This window comes from Vombatus ursinus, unplaced genomic scaffold, assembly GCF_900497805.2.
Source record: "Vombatus ursinus unplaced genomic scaffold, bare-nosed wombat genome assembly UNPS02014863.1, whole genome shotgun sequence".
NCBI classification, from domain to species: domain Eukaryota; kingdom Metazoa; phylum Chordata; class Mammalia; order Diprotodontia; family Vombatidae; genus Vombatus; species Vombatus ursinus.
In genome coordinates, this window is record NW_020954641.1 from 21,658,105 (window position 1) to 21,681,414 (window position 23,310).

A 23,310-nucleotide genomic window follows, 5' to 3' on the forward strand; every position below is an offset into this window, starting at 1 on the left:
TCTATGTTTCCATTTCATGGGTGAACTTATCCCCTTCATATTCAGTTATGATTACTATGTATTTCTCTCTATCCCATTTTCTTCTATTTCTTCTCTCTTTTTATCTTGTCCTTTTTCAAAGGTCAATTTTGCTTCTAACTGCCCCCTTAATTTGTCCTCTTTTATAATCTCCCCATATTCTCTTATTCCCTTTCCCTCCTATTTCCTTATTGAGTAAGTTACATTTCTATATACAACTCTGTATATACATTCTTCCCTCTTTGAACCAGTTCGAACCAGTTCCAGAGTGAGGTGCATTGTTCCCCTGCCATTTCTCTCTCCATTGTAAAAGCTCTTCCTTGTGTGCCTCTTTTATGTGAGAGATGTTTCCCTGTTCTGCTTCCCCTCCTCTCCCCCTTGTCCCAATGCATCCCTTTTTCTCCCCCCTTCATTTTTTTGGAGATCATTCCAATATAATTGACTCATACCCATGCTCTCTGACTATGTAAATTCATTTTAACTGCCTTAATGATGATAAAGTTCTTAGGAATTGCACGTATGATCTTTCCATATAGGAATGTAAACAGTTTAACTTACTGAGTTCTTTACGATTACTCTTTCATGTTTACCTTTTTATGTTTCTCTTGAGTTTTGTGTTTGAATGTTAAGTTTTCTCTTCAGCTCTAGTCTTTTCATCAGAAATGTTTAAAAGTCCATTTTGCTCGTGAAGAAATATACTCAATTTTGCTGGGTAGTTGATCTTTGTTATGCTTTGCCTTCTGGAATATGATATTCCAAGCCCTTCACTCCTTTAACATGGAAGCCGCTAAATCTTGTGTGATTCTGACTGTGGCTCCACAATATTTAAATTGTTTCTTTCTGGCTGCTTGAAGTATTTTCTCTTTGGCTCTGGAATTTGACTTTCTGGGAGTTTTCATTTTGAGAGCTTTTTCAGGAGGTGATTGGTGGATTCTTTAGATTTCTAATTTTATCCTCTGGATCCAAGATATGCAGACAGTTTTCCTTGATAATTTCTTGAAATATAATGTCTTTGTTGTTTTGGTAATGTCTGACTCTTTGTGACCCCATTTGAGGTTTTCTTGGCAAAGGCACTGGAGTGGTGTGCCATTTCCTTCTCTAACTCATTGAACTTAGGAAGATGAGTCTTCTTGACTCCAAGTTTGGGACTCTATCCACTGAGCACTTAGCTGCCCAACATGATGTCTAGGCTCTTTATTTGATCATGGCTTTTAGGGAGTCTAATAATTTTAAAGTTATCTCTTTTTGAGCTGTTTTCCAGTTGTTTTTTTTCAATAAGATATTTCATATTTTCTTCTATTTTTCATTTTCTAACTTTGTTTTATTGTTTCTTGATGTCTCTTGAAGTCATTAGCTTTCACATGGTGAATTCTAATTTTTAAGGAATTTTTTCAGGGGCAGCTAAATGGCAAAGTAGATATGGCACTGGCCCTGGATTCAGGAAGACCTGAGTTCAAATCTGGCCTCAGACACTTAACACTTACTAGCTATGTGAAGTGATTTGCCCAGGGTCACATTTTCTTCAGTAAGATTTTGTATCTCTTTTTCCATTTGGCCAATTCTATATTTTTAAGGTTTTTTTTTTTCTTCAATGAACTTTTGTGCCTCCTTTTCAATTTGGCCAATTCTGCTTTTTAAGGGTTTTTTTCTTTAATGAATTTTTGTGCCTCTTACTAAGCTGTTAATTCTCTTTCCATAATTTTCTTGCATTTCTCTTATTTGTTTGTTTTTTTCAATTTTTCCTCTACTAGCCTTATTTTTTTCTTTAACTCTTCCAGCAATTCTTGTTGGGCTTGGGTCCAATTAGCATTTTTCTTTGAGGCTTTGTTTGTAACTTTTCACATTATTGTCTTATTCTGAGTTTATGTCTTGCCACTGTAGTAACTTTTTATGGTCAAATTCTTTTTGTTGTTGTTTGCTCATTTTTACAGCCTATTTCTTGACTTTGAACTTTATGTTAAAGTTGGGCCTTGCTCACTTGGGGGTGGGAAGGCACTGTACCAAGCTTCAGGCTTTTTTATGATGCTTTTTCAGAGCTAGTTCTGGGGGTCTGCAAGCTTTGGGTACTTCCAAAGTGGTGTGATCCTAGGAGAGATATAGTTACTGCTCTTCTAGTCTGCACTCAGGTCTTTACCCAGGAAGGGCCCCTAGTCCCCTGCAGCCACAAGCATTAGTGCTTCTCCTTGCCTTGAAACTGAGACCAGGGCCACTGCTCCCTTGTGATTGACTCCCTTGTAATCTGCCCTGGAACTGTGACTCAAAACTGCATATGGGCAACAGAGTTACCAATCAGTGCCAGTTATACTCAGTGCCAGCAAAGTAACTAGTTGCCCTTACCATGTCTGGGCTCAGAGCTCCTGAACTGCTGTAGCTATTGCTGTTGCGGCCATATGTATATATTCTGAACAGGCTTCCACCCTGGTGTCACAAACTTTTCCTGCCACCCTCCTAAGTTTTCTTAGGTTGGAAAAATGTTTCAGTCTGAGTTATTATTTTATTTTTGTTTTTTTGGCTTTGCTGCTCTAAAATTTGAATTGAGGCGTTATTTTCAAATTGTTTGGTAGAAAATGTTGAGAGAGTTCAGCTGAGTTGTCTCTAGTCTGCTATCTTGGCTCTGTTCCCACCTCCCCATACAAGGTAAGTTGAGGAAAGAGAGATCCTCAACAACTCGGGGGAGCAGGGAGAATCCTGGAGAATTTTGTGGAGGAGATGGCAGTTGAACAGAGATTTGATAGATAAAAATCCAGAGGACCAGAGAGGAGGAGGCTAAATATGGAATTTAAAATTTAGGGAATAGCTTGCAGTCTGGCAAACTTGGCTGAAGTGCAGAACACATGAAGAGTAATGTGATAAAAAGCTGAAAAGATAGGTTGGAGCCAAATTTTAGAAGGCTTCAAAATGCCAGGGTGAAAAGGTTATATTTTATCACAGGACAATAGGGATTTATTTAGAGTAGAAAAATGGCCTGACATGTTAATTAGGAAGATGATTTTGAAATCCAAGCTATCATTAGCTTGATATATGAAAAAAATGCTCTAAATGACTAATAATTAGAAAAAATGCAAATTAAAACAACTTTGAGGTACCACCTCATACCTACCAGACTAATGAAGATGACAAAAAAGGAAAGTGACAAATGCTGGAGAAGATGTGGGAGAATCAGTATCCTGATGCACTGTTGGTGGAACTGTGAACTAGTCTATTGCTGGAAAGAAGTTGAGAAATATGCCCCAAAACTATTAAACTGTGCATACTCTTTGATCCAGCAATCCCTTTGGTAGGTCTATACCTTAAAGAGATAAAAGAAAGAGGGAAAGGACTAAAACATATATTAAAAAAATAGCTGCTCTTTTTGTAGCAGTAAAGAATTGGAAACTGAGAGAGTGCCCATCAATTGAGAAATGACTGAACAAGTTATGGTACATGAATGTGATGGAATACTTTTTGTACTGTGAGAAATTATGAAGGAGAAGGTTTCAGAAAAACCTGGGAAGACTTGTATGAACAGATGCAAACTGAAGTGGAGTAGAACAAGGAGAACAATTTATACAATAACAACAGTATTTTAAAGACAAAACTTTTAAAGACTTAAGAACACTGATCAATGCAATGTCCCACCACAATTCCGAAGGAATCATGATGAAACATGCTATTCACCTCCATATAAAGAGCTGATGAACTCAGAGTACAGAATGAAGTATGTTTTTTTTTCTTCCCTCCTTCCCTCCCTTCTTTCTCCCTCCTTTCTCCATTACTTCCTTCCTTCCTTCTTCATTTCTCCATCCCTCTTCTCTTTTTTTTTTTTTTTTGGACATGGCTAATATGGGAATTTATTTTGCATGATTACACATATTTTTAATGGGTTTTGTTTTTCTTGTCTTCTGAATGGGAGTGGGGAGGGGAGAAACAAGGTAGGAAGAGAATTTGGAACTGAAAATATAATTGAATTAAAAAATATATTGGAGACCTGATTTATTTCTATTGCTGCATATATAACATGTGGCTTCTTCAGATATGAGATCGCTTGTATTTGGGTAATTCATTTCCCTCAATGGGGTCTAAGAAGGATTGTCCTTATACCGAAAGCTGCTCTAATAACATGAGATTGTTTTTTCCCATTATGAAAGGTAGCATGGAACTGAGGAAAGAACCCAGTATGCTGAGTCAGAAACCTGTGTATGCATCCCAATTCTACTTCTTTTTAGCTATGTTACCTCTGGGAGGTCACTTAAATTCTCTGAACCTGTTTCCTCATCTATAAAATGTGATAATAATATTTGTATTACCTAGCTCATAGGCACATTATTATCAAACCAGATATTATATGTTAAAAAAAAGAATATGATTTTGTTTACATGTCGAGGGTAGATTAGAGAGAGGATAGATCTGAGGTGAGGAGACCAGTTAGGAGGCTAAACCATAGTCCGGGGGAGAGGTAAGAAGAGCCTGGATTTTTGTGGTAGCCATGTGAGTGAGGAAACCAAAAAGGGGAAGGGGTTAGAATGATGCTATGGGGGTAGAATGGAGATGAGGAGTTGAGGGTAATGGAGGAATTAAAGATGACTTTGAACACACTGACCTAAGTGACTGGGAGAATGGTGGGACTGTTAATGTAACTAGGAAAGTGAGAGAAGAGGCAGTATTAAGGTATTAAGCATATGAGTTCAGTTAAGGATATGATGAGATTGATGTGGCAGCAGAGCATCCAGATATGTCTGGCAGGAAGGTGGAAACATGGAGGAGAGATTAGGACTGGATGTATGTATTTGTGAATCATCTACATAAAGATAATTGAACTCACAGGAATTAATGAAAATAGAAACAGATATAGAGAAAAAAGAAAACAGGGCCAAACACAGAACCTTGGCAGGGAAATCCACTTCAATTAGGTGGCAGGAGATGGATGATTATATAGATAAGAAAACTGAGGAATGATTAGACTAGAGAACCAGGACAATGCAATGTCATGGAAACCAAGTGAGAAGAAAGTATCCAGCAGGAGGGAGTGGCTGACAGCATTAAAAGTTTCAGAGAGGTCAAGGAGGATGTGGACTGCGAAGATGTCATCGAATTTAACAGTTAAGAGATCACCGTTAACTTCTGAAATAGCTTCAATACAATGGTGGAGTCAAAGGCCAGATGACAAGTAGTTGAGGTCAGTAAACAATAAGTGGGGGTGACTTTCTAGGATTTTGGCTGTGAAAGGCAAGAGAGATATAGAACAAGAGCTTGATGGTAGTGTTAAACTACCTTTTTTTTCTGAAGAATGGGGAAAATATGGGCATATATTTGTAGGCAGTAGGGGAAAAAGTAGATAAGAGATTGAAAATAAGATGATTGGTTGGGAAAACTCCATTGATGAGGAGATAGAATAGGACTAAATAAAAGGCACTCACATAGGGATTCACCTCATCAAGGAAGGTAACTCCTTCCCTAAACAGGAATAAAAGAGAAGTGAAAAGGTGAAAGGAGTTTTGAGTGATGGAGGAGAGCCTAGGGAATTCAAGATGGATAGCTTCTATTTTCTCAGTCAAGTAGGAGAGGTCATATGATATGGGAAAGGAGTGGGTGGCCTGGGTATAGTTTTGGGGGCTTAAGAATGTGTTTGGAAGAGCTTCTATAGAAACACGTGATTGAGAGACAATCATGGAAGAAAAGCAATTGCTTTAAAACAGTGAGTGCTCATATGAAAATAGATATCCTCTACATAATGCCAGACTCTTTTGATATGTTGGTTAGTTTTGCTAACTGTTCTCCTTTCCTCCCTCATCTCTTTTTTATTCTGTGTTACAAAGGATGGCTCTCTGGGAAGAAGAGAAGGGAAGGATACATTGAAAAATGTGGCTGACGGAAAAACAAATAACTGAAATTTTATTTAAAAAATAAGACATTAGATAACACATTCAAGCGGGACTTTTCTATAGGATCTTGGCTAGAATATCCCCTTTTTATGGTTGAGCAAACAGGCACAAAAACTTTCCAAGGTCAAAGAGCTAGTAAATATCTATGGCCACATTTGAACCCTGGTCTTTCTGATTCCAAGCCTAGTTCTCTATCCACTAGGCCACCTAATTTTATTTCATTTGTGAAGTGTGATATTGTACTGTTTCTATGAACATTGTATCACAACATTATCTGGGTAAGGCTCATTCTGAAGCAGAAACTGGGCCTCAAAGTAGATGAAAAAACAGAAGCCATTATAGATACTGGTGATGACTGTTAACCAAACAAAAGTTTCTATATATTACATAAAAACTGACAAAATCCTTTTAAAAGCTGCCTCATCCACAGGGTTAACACAATTTGAAAATGCTGGGAATTGTTCTGGGATCTGCACACATTAAAATGATGCTATTTAAGGTTAAATTATTTTTTAAGAGGTAAGAGTAAGTGTAGAATATTAAGTAGGGAGGAAACAATTATTTAGCTAAACAGGTTGAATTTCATAACAACCTTCAAAGATGTACATTGCTGTACCACACAAGAGAGACAAGATTGTGAATCTCAACATTCAAGTGCATTAACCTTTTTTTTTTTTCGCTTTTTGGTGAGGCAATTGGGGTTAAGTGACTTGCCCAGGGTCAAAGTGCTAGTAAATATCAAGTGTCTGAGGCCAAATTTGAACTCAGGTCCCCCTGATTGCAAGGCTGGAGCTCTATCCACTGCACCACCTAGCTGCATTTAATATAGTGAACACACCTGTGGTTCTTAAAAATGTTTGTTCTGTGTTGTATTGAACTTATTAGCATTGGCTTTAATTTTTATTTTTGTCTTTTGTTTTCACATTGCTTTTACTTCCTAATATATTCCTCTCAATCCTGCCCTATCCAGTGAACCATCTCTTATAATGAAGATTAAAAGACAAAAATAGTTCAACAAACTTAGCTATCACATGAGACAGTACATGGGTAATATTTTACACCAAGAATCTCCTATATCTGCAAAAAGAAAGGAGAGAGGTCACTGGCCTTATTTTTAAAAACTGGCCCACTCTAAGAATCTTAGAAAAACTTGGTTTCCTTTGTCCATATAGGCAAAAAATTCACAACCAAATCCAGATAAGTCACAGAAAGCCTTTATTACCACAAGGAGAAATAATAAAATATTGGAGATCACAAGAGCTTTGGCAGTGTATTTGGAGAGAAAATGGTAGAGGGGAGGAAGGGATAATGGGAAACCAATCACTTCCACTCTTTTAGACAGGCCTGATTGATTCTCAAGGAGCTGTTTCTTGGGATCGAACAAGAGCAAATGGCTTTGTGCTGCTCAGGGGTCAGCCTTGCTTTGCAGGCTTCCTCAGAAGAGGACAAATGACGTGCAGAGGGCACCGAGGGTAGTAGCTGTACACCATAAAATGGAGATAAAAGTAGGCCCACCGCATCAGTAAATGTATTTCACTGTGACAGTAAAACAAGAGGGAAAAAGAAGTACTGTGCTCTGTTGAATAGCTTTTCCTTTAGGTAGATGCTTTTATAAGTTAAACACTGACAGTGGCTTTTCCCTTGCTAAACACAAGCTGCACACAATTTCCAAGCCAACTTTTAAGGGAGTTACTATGGTTATCTTATGTTATCTGTTGTTATTATTTGGATTTTGAACGAAATTAATAGAGTAGGAACCAGATGAGGAATCTTGCTTGATCTGGAAGTTTTCTGTGGATAGTCCAAAAGGCCGGAGAACCAAGTTCCCAAGATCTTTTAATTTACCTGCAGTGTAAAAGAAAAAAACTAATAAGTAAGGGAAGGAATCAGAGACAGGGAGAAGAGACAAAATGCAAAGATAGCCTTAGGTTAGCTTTCCCCTTCTGGCAAAGAAATACCTATTAACAAAAGTACCTGATGATGAATTCCAATAGTTTCCAATTCTACTCTTCCATCAAGGCCAAAATAAGAGCAAGTTGCTCTCTCAGCTACGTAGTCACTTCAATTCTGTACTCTACCCTAGACATGTTCTCTCAGTCAGAAACAGGAGAATCCTGCCAGCTCCTCTTTGAAGTTTGCAATTTCCTGCCTAACCAGGCTAGAGGTATCAATGAGCTAATCTTAGACCGGGTAAGGAGGAAAAAAATAATCTATTGTCCGTAGATTGACAACATTATTTCTGATGGGAGAAAATTACTGAGTTTCATGTTTCTAGTATTAAGACTAGAGTAGGGGACAGCTTGGTGGCACAGCGGATAGAACGCTGGTCTTGGAGTCAGGAGGACCCGAGCTCAAATCTGGCCTCAGACACATAACACTTACTAGCTGTGTGACCCTGGGCAAGTCGCTTAGCCCCACTGCCTAGCCAAAAAAAAAAGACTAGAGTACCCTAATTCTGATTGCACTGCTTGTCATTGCTTGTCAATTCTTCCCCTCTATTAGACTGGAGTTCAACCTCAACTGGCCCATGCTAGAACCTCTTTTCTGCAATTCCTCAATAGCTATCATTAAACTGAACTGATGGGGTGGGGAAAGAACAAGACAAGAAGAGACACAGGAGAACATAGACTTTATTTTCCACAAAGGGAGAGATAGTATCATACTCATCTCTGTATTTTTCCCCTCTCCATCAATACTTGTACAAAGCAAGCACTCAATAAATTATTTGTTGCTCTGCCATACAAAGGTTGAGTTGCTGCCCATAAAGCAAAGAAGAGCATTTAAAATCTTTGAAACCATTTGGATTAGGAATAGATGGCCAGTTGCCTAGGGTAAACATCCTCCTTTGAAAATAACCAATACTATTAGATAACTGAGTCAGTCACAGGATATTATTAGCTGAAGGGAGTGAGAAGAGAGCATCAGAATTTATAAATACATTCCGGGAAAATAATGTGATACCTAAATAAACCCAAGCAATATCAGCCCACTCAGGGGGTTAACACATCCTAGAAAACACAGGTTCAAGTCATGTGGTGGCCACTTTGGTTTTGCTGGCAATCTGGCCTAGGCCTATCGGACAAAGAGTCCCTCAGATCTTCTGGGAGGGAGTCGCTTCAAATCAGCACAACCTCACATTGCCAGAAAAAGAATTCTATACATAGGTCCAATGATCTTTGTATATTAAGGATGGATCATTTTTATTAGTTAGTTTAGCAATGGTCTTATATTAAGCAACAATACTATACCCAAAGGGCACACATATAAAGCACAGAGCAAGAAACAGTTAGAAGGGAATAGTAGAAATGCTCAAATACGGCATGATAGAAATAGAGCATTTTATTTTGACTTTGCCTGATCCTTTACTTCCTATAGCTGGCTGACTTCTTCCCACAGAACAACTATGCATTTTCTTTCTTTCTTTTTAGATGCCACCTCTGGCACTACTACTCTGTCTTCTTTTTTTATATTCCACAGCTTGTGCAATTACTCCTAGTCAAGAGTTTGATGTTTCTGTTTACTTGGGAGTCCTGATGGCTACAACTACAGATCAGGCTTCTCTCATCTACAGAAATCATCACAATACTCTCTAAGTTAAGGAATGACAGGAATTGAGTATAATTCATTTAATAAACTTTTGCCTACTGTACTCGAGACACTGTAGATGAAACGGGAAAAAACAAACAAGTATTTCTTTCTATCACGGAGATTCTAAAGAGAAGATAAAACATTTATATGATGTATAATACATACCATACATATACTATACATACAATACATATGATACAAAACAACAACAATAATAAGTAGCATTTATATAGCACTTCAAGGTTTGTAAAAGTGCATGTCTGAAGCAGGAGTAGAGCTTCAAGGTTTTTTGACTTTAAGCCCAGCTCACTTACCTAATGTGCCACCTGGCTGTTTTAAATACAAGACATAATAATGGGAGTTCAGAGAAAAGGAAGAGCTTTTTTTTTTTTTAACTTTGGGTGTGGGGCCAGTGGTAGAAATCAGGCAGCCCGAGTGACATAAGCGGGGTTTCAAAAAATAAAATAAGATTTTAACATTTAGAAATGCAGAAAGGGGATGGTGATGGAAGGAAGAATTCTAGATTTTAGATGAACCATGGAGGGGAACTGTGACGAGTTACTGGCTTCAGTAACAAAAACTTTTTTTTAGAAGTGCTAAAGCTCAGAATGAACTGAGGCTGGTGATAAATGCTAAGGACAATAAAAAGGGCTTTAAAAAAAAAAGTTATGTTGGGATGGATGTGATAAAGGTAATAGAAGAGATTGATCTTATTTTACTTCTGCTTTATCTGCCAAGAAGCATGATCTTTGGACTGTAAAGGAAAAAAACAAAATATGGTTAACAGGGAATTAGCCCAGGTATAGTTACGCTTATTTGGCCTCTGAAATTGCCATTAGCTTTTTCTGTAATTCTGAGATGAATCCTCAGATAAAGAGATAAGAGACAATCTAGTTGCCCTCACACAGTTTAAATCATCATTTCAGGATGTATTACATCCCCAGGGAATGTGAAGGAGAAAAACGTCCTGATTTTTTTTTAAAAGAGAAGAGAGTAGAGTCAAAACTATAGGCCTGCAAACTTGACTTCTAATCCTAGTAAAATTATGAAAAACATTAAAGGAACAGTTTATGAACATTTAGAAAATGAACAGTGATTACATAGAGTCAGCATAGCTTGATTGACAATAGGTCATGGCAGACTAACATAATTTCTTTTCAGACAGGATTATTAGATTGGCAAATCATGACAATGTGGCTGATGTAGTTTACCAGTCACTATCCAATAACAATGCTGCCCCAACTCCACCTCCCACCCCGAATGCAACAACAGTTAAGCAAAACGAACCAACACTGTAACCACATCTGACAGTGTATGTAACATTCTCCAACAATAGCTTTCTGCTTCTATACTAAGAGCAGGGATATATTTCCCCATCATGAGAAGTGTTTGAATGAAGGCTTGTAGGACATATCATAGTGGGGCATCCTTTACAGTCTGGGCTAGATGGCTTCTGTGGTCCATTCCAATTTTTAGATATGTATCTAGAGTATCTAGATGTATATATCTAATATGTATCTAGAGGAAAGCAGCAGAACATAAAGGCTAAAGATGCATAAAAGTCTTGAATGCTAAGCCTGGACTTCATCTTGGAGGATGTGAAGACTGATGGAAAGTTTTGGAGCAGTACAGCTATGTGTTAGAGCTCTGTCTTAGGAAGATGACTTTGGCAATCTATGCAGAAGTGATGAGAGAGATGAAGCTACAGGTGGTGAGCTTAATTAAGAAGGTGTTATCATAGTGTTCGTAAGAAGGAATAACAATGGTGGCAACTGGAGAGATATCATGTGAGGTAATATCAATAGGACTTGGTAACTTTAAAATTCTGCAAAAACCCCCTGACATATGGACATGGATACATACATACACTCTCATGTTTTTTTTTTGTTTCCTGTTTCCTATTCCCTATTCAGAGAGTTGTCCTGGGTGCCATGGGCTTATTCCAACTTTGCTGCACTCAAGATAGGTTCACTTTTTAGATTTACCAATCTGTTATATTTTACAATCTGACTGCCAAATTCTACGCCTCCCCATCTGGGAAACAATCAATTAAGTGTTCTCATTTCTGCTGGCTGCATGATCACTCACCACCCTGGATGTTTCAATGAGTCTCTAACCTTTCACAAGGCAAGAGACATTATTTTTCCTTCTGAAATCTCAAGGCAGAAAGGGTCGCCCAGAACATTGCTTGTATTGCTAGATAGGCATTTTCAGCCTTTACGAGTCTGTGCTTGCCTTTTTTTTTTTTTTTAAGATGAATGAATTTCAGTTCTGATATGTGGTAATTTTTGTGCCTTCCAGTACCGTTATGAGCTCTACTGGTCAAATATGCCAGTATCTCAGCAGATTCATCATACACAATTCAGAGAGTACAGCAGCTTAAATTTGAAACTATTTTGCAAGTCAGCTGAAGGGAAGAAATAACAGAAACACCATTTGTTTTCATCACCTTAACATCATTGCTGTTTAACACAAAATATAACAGCTACTTTGGGGGTTTCCTTTCCCTCTAATTAGAAGGCATGAACAGCTTAAAATTAGATCCTGACACCTCATTTCCTCTCTCATGAAGTACAAAAGTCTTAGCCATGCAGTCAGTCAGCTCTGGATTTTCTGTAGGCAAATAGATGGCCTAGCCCTGAGAAAATGAACTCCATACCTAATGCAGATTCTCACATTAGCTACTGGATAAAAAGGAATGTAGAATCAGTCTTTCCACAAACAATCAAAGGAGCACTAATGATTCCTGGGCAGAGGAGCTAAGAAGCAGAAAGGTGGGGAACAAGAACAAATCAAGCCTCTAGATCATTTGCAAACAAGAGAGCTTATTTCTCTATAAGCAAGAATCATCTGAACTCAATGTGTGAACTGCTTTGCAATAAACCACATACATAATGAGGAGGGAAAAAAAAGAGACACCTTATATATAGATCTATGTGACCGGTGAGTTCTAACCGCCAGAGGTATAACTGTAATTAGGGTAAGGTTTAAAATCATTAAGACTTTAGAAGGTAGCACTGAGGGAAATGTGATACAGAAAGTCAGACCGATTTTGGCAATTTCTAAGGAGGAAATGATTCCAGTTAATTCTTACTGAAGGCCCAGAAAACCCAGTATTTCTAGAAGAGAAGCAAGAAAAGATAGTCTATCTACACGTAAATAATTTATGTTATTAGTCCCAACAATATTGCATTGGTTCAAGAGACTAGTTACTATTACTTCCATCAATCTTTCAGAATTACAATCCATTCAAGATGGTACTCTCAGTTCCCTTCATGCATGTGTCAATCGGATGGTTAGGGATGGCAGGGCAGAGCCAAGAGCCAATTCAAATACCTGAGCATCCAGCACAGGTGGAGTCACAGGAGATGGTAGCACTGAGAAACAAAATCCCAAGTACCTCAGCAGACTCATTATGTACTCACTATTCCAGGCAGCAGAGGTGAGCAGAACAGTAGATAAGTCAAACAACAGGGGTGGCAGGAAGATGTTACCAGAAGGGGACAACACAAACTAAGGCCAGGAGGCAATATATATATACACAATCCAAGAAGTCCTGTTTTGGTTTCCTGAAGGTGCAGCGTGAAGCAAGGGTAAACAATGTTCACTAGTATAACTTTACCCTCCTCTGGGCTGGATATTTCTCCTCTGGACAGAGGTGATGATGCTTGGTTCATTTCCATAAAACTAATAATCAAAATAGAACCTAACCAAAGAAAGAATTCCTGCTGTCCATCCCTCTTACTAATTGGGAGCTATCACAATCACCTGCTCCGATTAGGAGGGAATTAACTGTTATCCTGAGGAATCTTCCTGAGCCCTAATGGACTGTATTAACAAATGACAGAAACTGTAAAGCCCATTAACAATTTCCATGAGGACAAGGTACAGTAAATGGCTTCTTTTTTCTTGCTGTTTAGTGAGGTAATCGGGGTTAAGTGATTTGCCCAGGGTCACACAGCTAGTAAGTGTCAGGTGTCTGAGGCCAGATTTAAACTCGGGTCCTCCTGACTCCAAGGTCTGAGCTCTATCCACTGTACCACCTAGTTGTCTCCTCTGCTTCTAATAGAAAGGAAATATAACCATACAACTTCATATTTTCCAATAACAAATAGCAGAAGTTTTTGCAGGTTATTCTCAGCAAAATTACAGTCAGTTCTCCAGCCACAGCTGTCACACTCTTGTGTAGCAAACTTCAAATAGCTGACAGAGAAACTGTACTTAAGGAAATAATGCTATCTTGGGCCAAGATTGACTGTTTTCTTCCAAAGGATCTCAAGGCACATCAATCTTGGTCAGTTCAGCTGTAAAACAGAGAAAAGTACTCCAAGGATCACTCGTCGGGCTAAGAGCCAATGTGGAAAGTGACTTTTCTTCCCTTTGCAGTATATAGCAGGGTCACATTTAAAAGCAGTATTTTAATGATTTATATATTTATTTTAAAAATATGGCTACTGAGAAACAGCTGACATTTGACAATAAAAATTAAATCATATTACTAGCCATAGCCCTTAAGTCTTCTGAGAGTTAAGTACCAGATGAAAGCAAACAAGGGAATTTAGACTGAAACAGAGGCACCAGAGATAGCTGACAGATATCTGTAAAACCAATGCTGCTAAGAGAGAAAGAGTATTTTTCTTTGAGGATTTCTATCAGCCAGGAGAGATCGGAATTTTGATTCCACATAGGAATGACATTGAGGTCAGGTTTTGTTTGCAGCTAACTAAAAGGTCTTGCTGTATTTGGTCTACTTGAAAAACAAAACAAAACAAAACAAAAAAACAAAGGAAAGAAAGAAACAGTGCCCAGAGAGAGAGAAAGTACTCTGCCAAGCAGACTCTGACTGCCTGGATGGAACTTGTTCCCTGAGCAGAAAGTCTAGGCTAGTAGCAAACCATGTCAGTTCTCATACCCAGTCTATAGTATTTTTCAAAACAAGATAGGACCTTCACACTTTGTGTGACCCACCAGAAAATTTCCTCTGAAGTCATGTAAGAAAGAGTAAAGGACCCCAAGTTACCTTTCCATTAAAGTACTATACTGAATTTATCATAAATAGCTATTTTCTTGGAATAATAGCTCCCTCAGATTGAAAGAATGTGCTTACCTAACATCTCTGCCTTTAGTTTTTCGTTCCGTTCTTCAATTTGCTTAGGTAATCTCTGAGGGAGAAGAGAGAGAGGGACAATAAAGATATCTTTCTTACAGATAAAGTTTTTGGTTAGGTTACTTTGAAAACAATAATTTAGGGCCAAAAGAGGCCATATTAGCTTCATGAAGAGTGTATGGCTTGATTTTCAGGTTTCAAACTACTGCTGAAATTTATAAAAATGCTAGGTATTTCCCATAAATAAGGCAATCCATAAAAAGAATTTGGGAGGTCAAATAAGAATTACTATAGTAAACATGGCATAAAATGTAAATCAATACAACTCTAACTATATATAAAACACACCTATCATAAAATAATAAATCCTTTTGTTTTTTCCACTGTCTACCCAACTGGTGTTTCCACAGTGAGAAAAAGTAACAGGTTTTGGGTTTCCAAAGTGAATGTAGCAAAGGTGATGGTAGGTTCATGTTTTGCTTAGTAGTGTGGGAGGAAGCAAAAAAGGTCAGAGGAGTAGGTTGTAAAAAGAAGGTACTCACCTTCTAGAAACCTTGTAATAAGGGATACATGCTGAGACATAACAAGGCTCTGAGAGAAATCAAAAGGCCAGAATGTTCTTGTTTGAAAATCTCCTTCCTGAAGTCTTACATTTTTTTTTGGACCAGACCTGAGATTTACTGCTATGTGGTACATACACTCATGGTGAGGAAATTCTCTCTGCTATATACACCAGGGCAATTCTGTGACTAGCAGTTTTTAGAGCTGCTGCCATACTGACTGGCCCAGGGTAACAGCCAAAGCAAGAACCTGCCACAGGGAGAACGCAAACCCAGGTTTTCCTCACTACGAGGCCAATTCTTTATATTGTACACCACACAGGCAGCTCTTTTCAAAGCCCAATTTTAATGCCTCATTGTATTGAGCGGATTCTGAGTTCTTGAGGGCTCAATAAGAACAGTCAGAGTTCAGAGGCTCATCTTTAGCGTTACCCCAGGATGAGGAATGTTTTGGCCACAGCAATTCACAAAGACCTTCTTCTGCTAAAGTTAAAATCCACATTAGGGAAACCACATCAATGAAATCATGGCTTTCAAGTATAACAAAACTCTAAAAACCTGAAATGCTATCTATGCTCCTTTCTTTTATTAAATCAAATTAAATTAGCACAGACTAGCTTGTGCTACAGTTTTAAAAGAGTAAAAACATTATAAGGCTAATAAATAAGGCCAAATAAATCTGTAGGGATTAGAATACAATATAGACCCAAATGCCAGAAAAGAGTATTATGTAAAATCACTTTTTTTCCCCCTCGAGAAACTCTCTCCTCTGGGAGAGAAAAGGCATATACGAAGTTCAAGGAAGGTTTTAATAATTCAGTCAAGTCAATCTACATGGATTTATTATGTACTCATATGCCAGGAACTATACTAGGCAATAGGGATATGAATTTAAACAATAAAACAATCCCTACTCTCAAGGAGCTCATATTCTCTTGAGATGCTACAATGTGTACACAGATAAGTAAATAAAAATTGCCTAGTCTCTCTCACATAGGTACCAATGCAGGAAGTGTATAAAGTACCTGGATTGCAAGATAACTGCCAAATTATCAGAGGAAAAAAAAATTGCTACTACTTTTCACAGAATTAGAGCAAATGAGCTGCTTCTGAGTGACAATGCAGGAAATACTCTTCTCATTTAACTTGGAAATAAAAACACTTTGGAGTGGAAAAGTTACAGCATACCTTATAACACGAGAGGGCTATATTACTTCCTTTTCCTTGGAGACTACCTGGTTTTTTCCTTCAACAAATAGTGTTCTTCACACATAAATGCTTCTCTTCTACAACTGCCAAATACATTAGCTGTAGACTACAACTTGTTTTTTTTTTTCCCTAATAGAATCTTAAAGAAATTAGGCTTTGAGTAGGCATAATGTTGTTCCCACCATCTGGAACCTCAATGAGGAGGGACAGAAGTGGGCACAATTTGATTCTAAATTTTGTACTAAAGAACAAGATTTCTGGAGGAACCATTTTTGTCTTTGACAAATGGACATGTGACATGCTACTGAAGGGTAATTATCATCATCAAGCTAAGACACAAACTTATGCATTAATTTCTCCTTACTAACACTGGCATGAATCTTGTGAAAAGCCCACAACTCTTTATCTTTTCCATGTTAGAGGATAGCTTTAAGGATGTGCTTTTATTCTACTAAGTCAAATTTTTTTTTATAATCGGTAAGTAACAAACAGAGAACTTTTATTTTCTGCAACTTTTAGTCAAGTGTGTAACTGTAATGATGTGTGCCCTTGCTATAAAAAAAGAGACAAAAAAGCCTGATCAGTTTCTTCTCCTATTTTCATCAAATATACTCTTAATACATGTGCAGATCATTACCTTAAAAATTTTATAAGGATGAGGAAGTATGCATATGAGCAAGAAGTTATTGATGTCTTTTCAGTTAAATGACTTTTTTTGTAGTAATACTGCTCATGATAAAAAAAAATTTTTTTAAACTTCTTTCCCTTAGAGATATTATATAAAATGATCTCTCAATATTTTCAAGACTGAGATGTTTTCAGGATAGATTTATCTCTATATATATGAGTCTGGTCCAGACACACTATTATTCTTAACTCTTTCTTAAATTCCATTTCTATTTCTTCATATGCTCTGTTAAGATGGGGAGAGGAAGGGGAATTGAGATGTTAAGAGCCCAAATGAGGCATCTCCATTGTCACAGATGATGAAAACATATTGTTACTGAAATGCTAACATATCTATCATATTTAATATCTATCTACTGCCCTCTTCCTATATCTATGACTGTTGGGTCTCACACCAAGTTTTCCACCCTTTTCACTTCCATGGCTCCTTACTATTTCATGACATAATACTGCTCATCATCTTCTGACACGCTACGTTTTACAAAAAGGGTTTGCATTATGAATAGAGGTTGCCATTATCTCTCTGCCTCATCAAGGGGATACAAGAGTATGTTGGCTAAGGAGGTGCCTGGGCTCTTGTGGCCTAGCTGTTGCATTACTTTATATCAGAAAATGGTGATCATGAAGGTCAATATCTTTCTTTCCCCATTTCTCATTTTTCAGTATTAATGGCTTATCTGGAGAGGTCAGGCAGATGCCGTTGCAACTATATGTAGTATGTTCTTCTCATCTTTAATCTTTCTTCTCAGCCAATGTGGAACTTGACCTTGTTATAACCAATCAATGATCTGATCACACAAAGGCAGCTGATTCTGTAAGTTTGTATGAAATATTCAGTGCTCACCAATGTCCAGGGCTTTCAGACATTATGGAATTGAATATGGCCTCAAAACATCTTTTGGAAAATAAATAAATAAATAAATAAATAGAAGAAAATTCCTTTTGGATTTTAACCCTGCATCCTCAGATACTGAAATAACTGGTAGATATGACTGGTGATATCAACTGACATCAAGGAAAATGGGAGAAAGAGCACACAAGCCTGGAAAAGGGCAAATGTCAAAAAGGGAAGATATGTGAGACAAAATTCTAGAGCAGTGAGCCTGATTTATTCCTAGGAAAATTCTAGAACAGATTATTAAAGAGATGTTTAGTAACTATCTAGAAAAAGAAGTGGTGATTGCAAGGAACTGACATGGCTCTAACAAGAATAGGTCAGGCCAGACCACTTTCATTCTTTTTTTTTGGACAGGACTAATAAACTGGTAGATGATGGTTTAACTATATTTAGAGATAGCTAGATAGTGCAGTGGAGAAAGCAATGAGTTAAAATTTAGCTTCAGACACTTATTATCTGTGTGACCCTGGGGAAGATGATTAACCTGTCTGCCTTAGTTTCAACAACTGTAAAGAGGGGCTAATAATACCTACTTCCCAGGTCTGTTATGACGATCAAATGAAATAATATTTATAAAGTGCTTAGCAGAGTGCCTGGCACATAGTAGGCACTTGAAAAATACTTATTCCCTTATTTAAGAGACAGCATGCAAAACAAATATCTCATGCTATTTTTGTGTTACAGATTAGAGATGTGGGTTATAAAATAGTATATTTACATGAATTCATAATTGACTGAATGATGTGACTTGAGAGTAGCCATTAATGTTTGCATGTCAAGTTGGCAAGAGGTTTCCAGTATAGTGCTCCAGTGACTTGTCCTCAGCCCTGTGATGTTTAACATTTTTATATGTAACTGGGAAAAAGACATGGATAGCATGCTTATCAAATCTGTGAATGATGCAAAGCTGAGAAGGATAATTAAATAACACAATGAAAGACAACACTAAAATCCAAAAAGATCATGACAAAATTGGGCTGAAATGAATAATTATATTCCTTTACCTTCCAATAGGGATAAACATAATGTATTAAACTTAGGTTCAAAAAATAGGCTTCACCATTAAAAATGAAAGAAGTATGGTTAGACAGCAATTTATCAGAAAAAATATTTGGGGGTTTTAGTGGACAGGAAGTTCACTATGACTCACTGTATGAATCAGCAGTGTGATATGGTTGCCAACAAAGTAAATGCTGTGTTATGCTATATTAAGAGAAGCACAGCTTCCAGGAATAAGGACATGGGAGTCCTGTTATATTCTACTCTAGTGAGTTCAGTACTTTGTTTCTCAAGTATTGTGTTCAGTTCTTGGAGCCATAGTTTAGGAAATATATCAAGTTACTCTCATCCAGAGAAGTGTAACCAGGATGAGGAAGAAGGGACAAGCCATATTAAGACTGGTTTAAGTAACTAGGGATCCTTAGCCCAGAGAAAACTTTGGAGGAAAATGATAGCTGTCTTCAGTATGTGAAGTGCTGTCATATTTCCAGTAAGAGGACATGTTTTGTTTGGCTCCAGCATGCAGAAGTAGGAACATTAGGGTGGATGGTGCAAAAAAAGACAATTTTAGACTTGCTGTCAAGAATAACTCCCTAACAATCAGAGCTACCCAAAAGCAGAATAGGCACTTTATACAAATTGATTTCATTCATATAAAGGGGGTCACAAATCCCTACATATGGATCCCTGAGGGCCACACATTAACTTAGTTTCAAAATGTAATATTATCTATATTTCATTGAATTTTTATTTACTTGGTTAAGTATCTCCCAATTATATTTTAGTCTGGTTTGGGGCCCACGAATTTGACACCTTTAGTCTAGTGCATCAAGAAGTTAAGTACCCATGCTCACACAATCAGTATGTATCAGAAATAGGACTTGAACCTTGGTCTTCCTGATTCTGAGGCTGGCCTTCTATCCATTATGCCATACAAATTTTTTTTGGAGAAGTTGGGGAGTTTCTATACATGACTATAATGATACCTAGTGTGGAATGGTTATCCAATCCATCTATTTTATGTAGTGAGAAGCAGACATCATCTGTTTATAATGAAAGAAAAAAATTTAACTTTAGAGAACAATCACCTGACTTGATTTGACTAATGTTAAGTAGATATATACTATCCTATAAAAAGGCTGATAAAAAAACTGACTGACTCTGGCCATATACATGGATCTTTCTTAAAGTATCCAAGAAGATCTCTCATTGCATTTTCCTGCTTCATTTAACTTCCTTCTTTATGGGTCTTGTAACATTTATCTTTGCTCTGGTTGCTAATTCCTTTCATTCACTTTTAAATAAGTTGCTGGATATCCAAAGATTTAAGGACACAATTGGTATTTACCACACTCTGCAAAACTGTACTTATGGGACAATGACAGTGACTAGGCTGGTGTTTTTATTTTACCCCGGCACCATCTGAGATGAGCAGCATGAAGTATAATAAGGTATCACAGATGGGAATTAATGATGCACATAGGGCTGGATGTAAACAAAAAAAAAAAAAAAAAAAAGGTGGGGGCGGGGGGGGGGGGGGAGCAAGAGTACATTAGCTGCTCTTTGGAGCTTGGCTGGCAATTCAACCCAGATTGATGACGATGACACACTCCAGGCAAGTTGTGTGCCTGTTAGTCTTTATTAAAATACCGACATTCTTTTAAGACTTTTTGTTCAACAGAGAGCATTCAAACCCTAACGTTGGCCATGTCACTACCTAGCTACTGCAAATGTTTAGAAACTATTGTTCTATGATCTTTTATTCAGCACATGGATACGCACATCTGAGTTTCGTTAGTAAGAGCACCTTTTGGACTTCCATCCCCTCAAAAGGGTCTTAATGTGGTAACCCATACTAACCTAATTTTCCCTTAAGAATGAAAATCCTGAACATGATATTCTATCAGAGAGCCATATAAAAGCAGACTTGGAATCAGAAATCTGAAAGCCACTTCTAACATCACTTGTAGGACATTACGTTATTGAATACATATTTGCTCCAGACCTTTCCCAGGGAGCCCTGCTTCAGTCCCAGATCAAGGCCACTCGCCTCTTGGCCTTTGTCTCCCTGGCAGGTCCTTCCTGGAGAGCCTTGTGTCAGCCTGGATCTAATCCTCTGGTCCTTTTTGGTCCAGAGACTTCGGTTCCAGAAACCTTTCTCAAACCTGACCCACCTTGAATTGCCAGTTCTTGCCTCTTGACTGGGCTCCTTCAGGCCACACCTTTGCCTACACCTGTCTGCAGTTCAGTGGGACTCCTAGGTCTCATGGGATACAATATAATACTATGACTGTCTATGAGGTTGGAACTTCAAAGTATATCACCCATCCTCAATAAACCTCCCTCCAGCTACAGATACTCTGCCTGGACTCATTCATCAGTGGTTAGCATAACTCTTCATATTGCCATTCCAGTGATTCTAAACTACCAGGTTACTGAAGTACAAATCATATTCATCATCCCCAACTGTCTGCTCCCACCACCCCTCTCAACTTTTTCCAATAAATGTCCTACTTGAGATCTACCCACTCCTTCCACTGTGTTCTCTGGAATGCCTGCTCCATAATTACCAAACCTGTTTTCATCCTAAACCTTTTCCTTTCCTATTCCTTCTGTCTACTGACTTTCACTGAGACTTGGTTCCCTCCCAATGACACTGCATCCTTGGTCACTCTTTCCAATCCTGCACACAAATCCCTCATCTCACTGGTTATGATGGGCAAGTTGGAATACTTTTTGCTCCCTACTGCCACTTCTAGACTCTCCTTCTACCACCACCACTCAGCAATCTCTCCTACTTTGAGGTTCACACATCAAATTTATCACCCAATCGAGAGCTGGGTAGTGGTTTTCCATTGATCTCATAAGATATTCTCCTTCCTTCCTCAAGGAATTCATTGCCTGGCTCACAGTCTTCTCTCATTTCCATCTCCTGCTCTCATAAAGACTTCGACATACCTATATTGATCCTTTAATTACCCTAACTTTTCACTTTTCAATCTACCCAACTTCCATGCTTGTTCCTCCATTCTACCTCAGGCACAACACAAAGAGATGGTCATACCCTTGAACTTGCCATCACCCACAAGTATTCTACTTCCATGTTTATTAAGTCCAAAATTCCTCTATCTCATGATAATCCTTCTATTACTCCATCTTTCCCTCTGCTTTATGCCTCCTAACTCTTGTTCACTGTCCTCATCACAACCTTCACATCTCAGATCTTTCCCAGGGCATCATCCTATATTAACTACATTCTCCTCGCTTTTCTATTCTGACCCTTTGGAGAAATCAGTTCAACTCTACATTTAAATCCCTTATACTCTTATTCTACTACTAATCATGCTTTTCCAATTTTGGATTACTCCCATCACTATCACCTAAGCTCCTATTCATGTACAACAGTATATGAAAACAGAGCTGGAGAAAGTCACAAAATTGTGTTGACTGGGTCCACTACAAATTTATGTTCTATAATCTTAACTGGGCCCTCAATGTAGCAATAATCCTTTTATATTCCTCTAACTGATCAGAGGCTATTTAAAACGGCTTTACTTTTTTTTTGGGTTAGGCAATGGGGTTAAGTGACTTGCCCAGAGTCACATAGCTAATAAGTGTTATGTGTCTGAGGCCACATTTGAACTCAGGTCCTCCTGAATCCAGGGCTGATGCTCTATCCACTGCGCCACCTAGCTGCCCCAAAACTGTTTTACTTTTCCAGCCTCCCATGGCATGCTCCTCTCATTCTCTCTAAGGACATTGCCTCATACTTCATTAAAAAAACTAGGGTCACTGGCCAAGAGTTCTCTCATCTCATATCACTCACATGCTTTCCCCCATTTATCTCCTCCTTCACCAATCTTTTAGGAATAGGCAGCCCATCTCCTTACCAAGGCAAATCCCTACAGACGTTTCCTCGATCCCACTCCATCTTCTCCAGCAGATTGCCCCTTCTGTTATCCTCCCTCCCCCTCCCTCTCTTCTAGTCTCTTATCTACTACTGGATGCTTCTTTACTGCCTATAAACATACCTATGTCTCTCCCATCCTTAAAAATATCTACCTTTGCTTCTATCATCCCTGGCAGATATTATCCAGTATCTTTCATCTCCTTCTCAGCTAAATTCCTGAGAAAGCCATCTATACTTAAGGCCTCCTTTTCCTCTCTTCTTCCTGTCTTCTAAACTCTCTACAATCTGGCTTCTGATATCATTGTTTGGCTGAAACCATTCTCTTCCAATGATCTCTTAATTGTTAAACCCAATGTCCTTTACTCAATCTTCAACCTTCTTGTCCTTTCTGCAACATTTAACATGACTGATAATCTACTTCTCCTGGATATTCTTTCCTCTTTAGGGTTTTGTGATATTATGGTTTCATAGTT

At 38.1% G+C, this 23,310-nt stretch overlaps 1 protein-coding gene across 1 annotated transcript in view; it reads right to left on the bottom strand.

Annotated features, from left to right (window-relative positions):
- Window positions 1-7,077: 7,077 nt before the first annotated feature.
- Window positions 7,078-23,310, bottom strand: part of TTC1 (tetratricopeptide repeat domain 1) — a 51,582-nt gene continuing 35,349 nt past the window's right edge. The window contains exons 7-8 of the mRNA XM_027841912.1: window positions 14,575-14,629; window positions 7,078-7,724 (exon numbers count right to left, since the gene is read on the bottom strand). Coding sequence (XP_027697713.1) covers window positions 7,588-7,724; window positions 14,575-14,629 — 192 coding nt within the window. The 3' untranslated portion in view covers window positions 7,078-7,587. The remainder of the gene's footprint in view (window positions 7,725-14,574; window positions 14,630-23,310) is intronic.